This window comes from Physeter macrocephalus, unplaced genomic scaffold (assembly GCF_002837175.3).
Source record: "Physeter macrocephalus isolate SW-GA unplaced genomic scaffold, ASM283717v5 random_13, whole genome shotgun sequence".
Classification (NCBI taxonomy): domain Eukaryota; kingdom Metazoa; phylum Chordata; class Mammalia; order Artiodactyla; family Physeteridae; genus Physeter; species Physeter macrocephalus.
In genome coordinates this window covers 164,028-170,473 of record NW_021145299.1, presented here as the reverse complement: position 1 = coordinate 170,473, position 6,446 = coordinate 164,028, and the positions used below count along the sequence as shown (strand labels likewise).

The window sequence follows — 6,446 nt, the reverse complement described above, 5'->3', positions numbered from 1 at the left end:
ACCCCCATCAGGGGGGGGACTGGCCAGCGAGCGCGCCTCCTCTCTGGCCCCCGGCCCCGCCCCTTCCCTCCCCTTCCTCCCCCCCCCCCACCCCGCCCCGCGGCATGGGCTCGGATCCAACTCAAGTTCCCAGTGACTTTCCGGAGGCCGGGAACAGGGGAAAACTTTTTCCAATACAGGCAGATCCCGCCTCCCTGGCGGCTCCACGTCTTCCACGGCTTTCCCAGGACCCCAGAGTCCAGGCCCCCAACCCCCTCCTTCCTGGGACCCCGGAGCTCCGGCCCAGACAGACAAAGACCCCTGGCCGAGCCCAGTGGCGCTGAGGCATTCAGGACCCCCGTAGGCCAAAATCCCAGCCCAGCTCTCCCCCATGTGGCCAGACAAAGGGACAGAGGAGCTGAGTCAGAAAGGTCCCCACTAATTTCCTGCCCCAGGCCCCAAACCTCCAAAGAGAAAAGACTGAAGATCCAGAAAGCACCGTAGCACCCCCCTTCTGCCACCCAGGAGGCCTCCTTTCTCCATGAGGAGGACCAGGCGCCCACAAATGACACACACAAACCAATTCGATCAGAAACAAGCACGGGGCCCTTTCTCACTTGAAACCGATACCTCCACAGACATTCCCCCCACAGTCCCCAGTCCTCACCGACTCCCAGGCTCACATTCCCAAACTCAGACCCATCAACAGACACCCCAACTCTGGCGAAAGTTCCAACTCCACACTTAGACTCAGTCACGAGCGCAAACTCGGGCCCCCCCGGCAAAAAGAGGGCTGCAAGCAATTCAGAGACGGTCCCACAAACACCTCAACTCATAACGCATAACTTCCCACACGAACTCACACACCCCAAAGCAGGATCCCCGACTCCCGCCGGCGCCTTCCTACCTACCTCCCGGCCTGGGGCTGGGGAGCCGCGGGCGGGCGGGGCGCTGCGAGGGAGAAAGTTGCCCGGGAGCTTTGTTTGGGAAAAGTGGGAGGGACCGGAGGGGGGGCGGGTCCGGGCGCCGGACAGCGGGAAGGGGGATCCGACGGTGACAGTCTGGGCGAGGATTTTTGCTTTGGGAAAAGACAGGTGAAGTCTAGCTGGGGCCTGGTGAAGAATTTCGAGATTCTGATGCCTGGATCCCTGAGAGAGCAGGAGAATTGGGGGTCTGGACACCTGGGTCTGAGGGAGGATTGATGGGGACCAGGAAACCTGTCTGTATCTGAGAGAGGAGGAAACTGGGGGCCAAGATTCCTGAGTCAAGAGGAGGAATGGTCTGGGGGCCTGGACTCCTGGCTACCCTCTAGTGTAGTTTGTGTGTTGGAGTTGTGGAAGTGATTGATAGGAACACAAAAGAATCCTGTTCAGCGTCAAGTATATTTTTGAGACTAGAGGTAATGGGGATGGGTTTTTGATTGATTTCCACTGATTTCTTTTGATTGATTGGTTTCCTTGTGACCTCATCAGAGTTAAGGGTCGTGGGCAAGACGACTGGGAGTTATTGGAGGTTCACCAAGATGGAGACTCCCGCATCCACACGCACTAGTGGACTAGAGGTGGCAGCTGTCCCAGGACCCGGGGAGAGCCTCGGTTCCTGAGGAAAAAGATGAGGGTCCCGTAATTATACCCCTTAAAGATGAAGGGTCCCTTAAAGATGAGAAGTTGAGTGTTCAAACTCAAGAGACAAGAGGGGCTGGGGTCCAGACTCTGGGGTCCTGAGGAAAAAGGGAGCCCGGATTCCGGGTTCCTTGTAAGGTGGTACATAGGACTGGATTTAGGGTTTCTTGAGAGGGCGGAGCTTTTTAGTGGAACCGAAGAGAGCTCGGGGTTCAGCGTCCCTACAATGCACTCTATTGAGCGTATTAATCGTTTCAAAACCTGGAGAAGACGGAAAAGGACACGGAGAAACTCTCAGAGATAGATACAGAACTAAGCAGTGGGATAATCAGAAGGACTGCTCGGACACGGGTAGTTCATAAGCAGAGAGAGCCTAGGAATGGAACTGAGGGCGCTAGGGGCAAGATCTGGGGCACCGAGGCGTGGCCTTGGTGCGGGGGCGTGGCTCTAAGTCAGGGGCGGGGCCACCGGCGATTGCAGAGTGACTCCGGCACGATGGCCACGATCAGAGAACAGGGGCAACACTGGGTCTCCAGGGCCGAGGTCAACCGACAGGAGCGTGGTCTGACTATGGGGGTGTGAACTTGAAATCAACGCCCGGCTCTGGCTCAAGGGGCGTGGCCCTTCCCTTAAGGGCGTGACTGTCCAATAGAGGGCTGGGCTCATGGGTGAGGTCATCAATGGGGGCGTGGTCAGACAATAGAGGCGAGTCTAGGCCTCGAGGAGCTCATCCAACGCTCCAGGTATCCGGGCTGGGCTCGAGCTCAGAACTGTTTGGATTTAACAGTCCGTGGACGGCCAGAGTCTGAGAGTCCGGTGACCGGGCTGTGGTCTAGTATAAAGGCGGGTCCCAGAAGAAGGGGCGGGGCGTGGGAGAAGGTGAGGAGGAACGAGATCTGGATACGAATGTGGGCGAAGGAGAGGAACGAGATCTGTTGTGTGAGGCAGAGCCCAGAAGAGCAGGGCCTGAGGGGAGGGGAGGGGCCTGACACGATGGAGGGGGTTGGAGCAGAAGATAAGGGGGTGGGGGGAATGGGCGGGGTGTGCGGAGTTCCTGGGCCAGGGATAGGAAGGAGCTGTTGCCTAGGATGGGGGTGTGGGCACTTAGGGGACGGAGCCTTTATGGGGGGGGCTCTGACCCCTGCCCTTGCCATAGCCTCCCGGCCCGGCCCGCAATGTGGCACCTGCTAGCCCTGTTGCTGCTGTTCCCCTCTGCCTCGGTGCCCCCCTCCACTGCAGCCCCGATCCGCGATGGTGACGCCCAGGAGAGCTCCTCGGCTTTTCTAGGTCTCCAGAGTCTACTCCAAGCCTTCACCCGGCTTTTCCTGAAAGTAAGCTCTGCCGTGTGTTGGGGAAAAGAAGAGGTACAGAGAAGAGGGACAGGGGCAGATGGTGACTGAGGGATGGAAGGGGTTCAGGGAGACAGAGTGGGAGACGGGTCGCGGCCAGATAGAAAGATAGACAGAAAGAGGAGTCAAGGGACAGAGAGAGCGTGCAACAGGGAGACCGAGAGATAGGAAGAGAGGGAGGGAGACAGGCAGAGAGACAGACAGACAGGAGGAGAGAGGGATGGGACAGAGAGACAGAAGACAGATGGGGGCAGGAATAGGAAAGTAATGGGACAGATGGGGAAAGGAGGTGACCTGGTTAGGCCCTAAGGGTCAGAGGATGGAGAGAGAAGGGGATCCTGCCAAGGCTACAGATGTCCTGGGGAGTCCAGAGGTCCAGCAGCTCACCAATTCCTCCCCCAGCCCCAGGATGACCTGCTGCGGGGCATGGACAGCTTCTTCTCTGCTCCTATGGACTTCCGGGGCCTCCCTAGGAACTACCACCAAGAAGAGAACCAGAAGCACAGGCTGGGAAACAAAACTCTCTCCAGCCACCTCCAGATTGACAAGGTGCCTATGCCAGGAAGTCCCTCCTGGAGTCTCCCTAAGATCCCTCATGCTGCAGTATCTGTCAGGGAGGAGGGCATAGGAGGAAAGACGTTTTTTCTTACTCTCCTTCGGGTCCTCACAGGTGACCAACAACAAGACAGGAGAGGTGCTGATCTCTGAGAAGGTGGTGGCATCCATTGAGCCAGGAGAGGGGAGCTTGCAGGGTGACTGGAAGGTTAGGACACGCCCCCAGCAAAGTGTCCAAGCCCAAACACTTTCTGTAGTTTAGGAGGAAAAGAAGAATTGACTCTCCCACTCCCTCTGTGCTGGACACCCTCTCTCTGGGCCTCAGTTTTGTCATCTGTCAAAAGGGACTGACCAGCTCTCAGAAATGAGGTTTACAGCCTAAGAGTACATCCTTGCTTGCTCCAACCCCAGAGGGTTTTGTAAGCCAGAAAAAGTACTTTTCATTCCAAGTGTTTGCTAAGATTCACCCTCGTAAACCTCAAAGTGTGTTTTGATCTCAAAGTGCTCTGCAAACCTCCAAGGATTTTTTAATCTATCCCAAAGTGCTTGGTAAATCTCTCCCTTGTAAACATCAAAATGTGATTTTTAATAATTCCTAAGTACTTTATGAACCCCAAATGCTTTGTGTATCTCACCTTCGTAAACCTCTAAGAGTGATTCTAATCACAAAGGGCTTATTTTTTTTGATCCTAAAATGTTGTAAGAACACTCAAGTGCTTGGCAAACCCACGTGGTTCTCCCACACACACTCCCACTTTTTTATTTTAAAGATTTCAAATCTACAGAAAAGTTGCAAAAACAATAGTACCATAAACCTGTATCCACTTTTCCACAGAGCAGGGTTTCTCAACATCAGCACCATTGGCATTTGGGGCTGGATAATTTTTTGTTGTAGGGGGCTGTCCCGTGCCCTATACAATGTTTAGCAGCATCCCTGCCTCTACCCACTAGATGGCAGTAGCACCCACACCCCCTCCAGTTGTGACAACCAAAAATGTCTCCAGACTTGGGTTGAAAACCACTGGCCTAGATTCACCACTTGTTAACATTTTACCATACTGACTTTCTTTTTACTTTTTTTTTATTTTTGAACCATGTGACAGTAAATTATTGATATCATGACACTTCACCCCTAAATCCTTCAGCAGATATCTCCTAAGAATAATGCATTCGCCTGCGTGACCAGTCCCATTTTTACACCCAAGAAATTTAACATTGATATCAGACTATTATCTCTCTATTAGTTTGCTAGAGCTGCCGTAACAAAGTCCCACAGATTGGGTGGCTTAAACAACAGACATGTATTGTCTCACGGTTCTGGAGGCTAGATGTCTAAGATCAAGGTGTCAGCAGGCTTGGTTCCTTCAGAGGGCTGTTGGGGAGAATCTGTTCCATGCACCTTCCCTAGCTTCTGGTGGTTTGCTGACAATTCTTTAGCGTTCCTTGGCATGTAGATGCATCATCTCCATCTCTGCCTTCATCTTTGCATGGGGCTCTCCCTATGTGCTTTTCTATGTCCAAATTTCCCCTTTGCATAAGAACACCAGTCATAGTAGATTAGAGCCCACTCTAATGACCTCATCTTTACTAATGAAAACTACATAGTGACCCTATTTCCAAACGAGATTACATTCTGAGCTACTAGGGTCCTAATGGACCTCAACATATGAACTGGAGAGTGGGGGAGACACAATTCAACCTGTAACCATCTCCTATGGGGCTTCCCAAACCTCAACGTACTGAAATGTAGACTCTGATTCAGTAGGTCTGGATGGGGTGGGGCCCGCTCATTTGCATGTCTAACAAGCTCCCAAGTGATGCTGACACTGCTGGTCCACAACCCTCACTTTGAGTAGCAAGGACAGAACAGACATTGAAATGTGCCTGCTGGACCAAAAGCTGTCCACAAGAGCTGATGCGATTGCTCTTTGATCCAGGATTCCGTTAAGGATCACGTGTTGCAACTGTGGTCATGATTCTTTAATCCCAAAGTGCTTTGTACATTTCAAACTGCTTTCTAAACCTCAGGGAATGCTTAATCCTAAAGTGCTTCTAAAACCTCCAAAATGTGTTTTCAAACCCAGAGTATTCTATAAACCTCAGAGTATTTTTAATTCTAAAGCGCTTATAAACCCGAGTGTTTTGCAAACTGCAGGGTGAGCTTTTAATTCCCAAAGCATCCCATAGGTGGCAAAGTGGGTTGAATATGCCAGGGGAGCATCTTGAGGCTGTCACTTGGAGTTTGAGAGGGTCTCCTTGTCCCTCTTCACCAGGTACCCAAGATAGAGGAGAAGGAGGCCCTGGTGCCTGTCCCAAAGGCCATGGACAGCTTCCACCCGGAACCCCACCCCCGAATGGCCTTCTGGATCATGAAGCTGCCACGGCGGAGGTCCCACCAGGATGCCCAGGAGAGCGGCCACTGGCTCAGTGAGAAGCGACACCGCCTGCAGGCCATCCGGGATGGGCTCCGAGAGGGGACCCGCGAGGACGTCCTCGAAGAGGGGACCCAGAGCTCCTCTCATGCCAGGCTGCCTGCCCGCAAGACCCACTTCCTGTATATCCTCAGGCACTCCCAGCAGTAATAGGGGTGGGGACCAGGGAACACCTGCATGTACCCCCCCACCAGACCCCGTCCCAGGCACCATATGGAAATTAAACTTTTTCTTACATCCAGCAGCACTGTCTCCTTTGGAGATCTGTCCTCAGGCCTCAGCCAGCCAAGCCATGGCAATTTCCCCCAACCCTAACCTTCAGCATGACATCTGGCTGAGCTGTTAGTTCCTGCCAACGTCTCTGTGTTGTTTTCTGATTCAGACGCCGTCTGTCTTCTGACTGAGCAACTCTGTGACCTCCAGCCCCATCAGTATCCTCAGTCCCCATCCCTGTCACCTCCAGCTCTGTCTGCCCTCCGGCTCCCAGCTCTTTCACTCCAGTCCTGTCT

At 53.4% G+C, this 6,446-nt stretch overlaps 1 protein-coding gene across 4 annotated transcripts; it reads left to right on the top strand.

The window, feature by feature from the left end:
* Nucleotides 1-2,306: 2,306 nt before the first annotated feature.
* On the top strand, nucleotides 2,307-6,174 carry DKKL1 (dickkopf like acrosomal protein 1). 4 transcript variants are annotated; one of them, XM_024132354.3, is made up of 5 exons: nucleotides 2,307-2,344; nucleotides 2,758-2,932; nucleotides 3,353-3,499; nucleotides 3,621-3,713; nucleotides 5,779-6,174. In XM_024132354.3, exons 2-5 carry the CDS (start codon nucleotides 2,777-2,779, stop codon nucleotides 6,085-6,087), a joined length of 705 nt encoding a protein of 234 aa, XP_023988122.1. In that variant the 5' UTR covers nucleotides 2,307-2,344; nucleotides 2,758-2,776; the 3' UTR covers nucleotides 6,088-6,174. The 4 variants fall into 4 exon arrangements, with proteins under 4 accessions (XP_023988122.1, XP_054938072.1, XP_028339029.1 ...); XM_055082097.1 differs by lacking the exon at nucleotides 2,307-2,344 and adding an exon at nucleotides 2,351-2,444; XM_028483228.2 differs by lacking the exon at nucleotides 2,307-2,344 and adding an exon at nucleotides 2,351-2,480.
* Nucleotides 6,175-6,446: the final 272 nt, after the last annotated feature.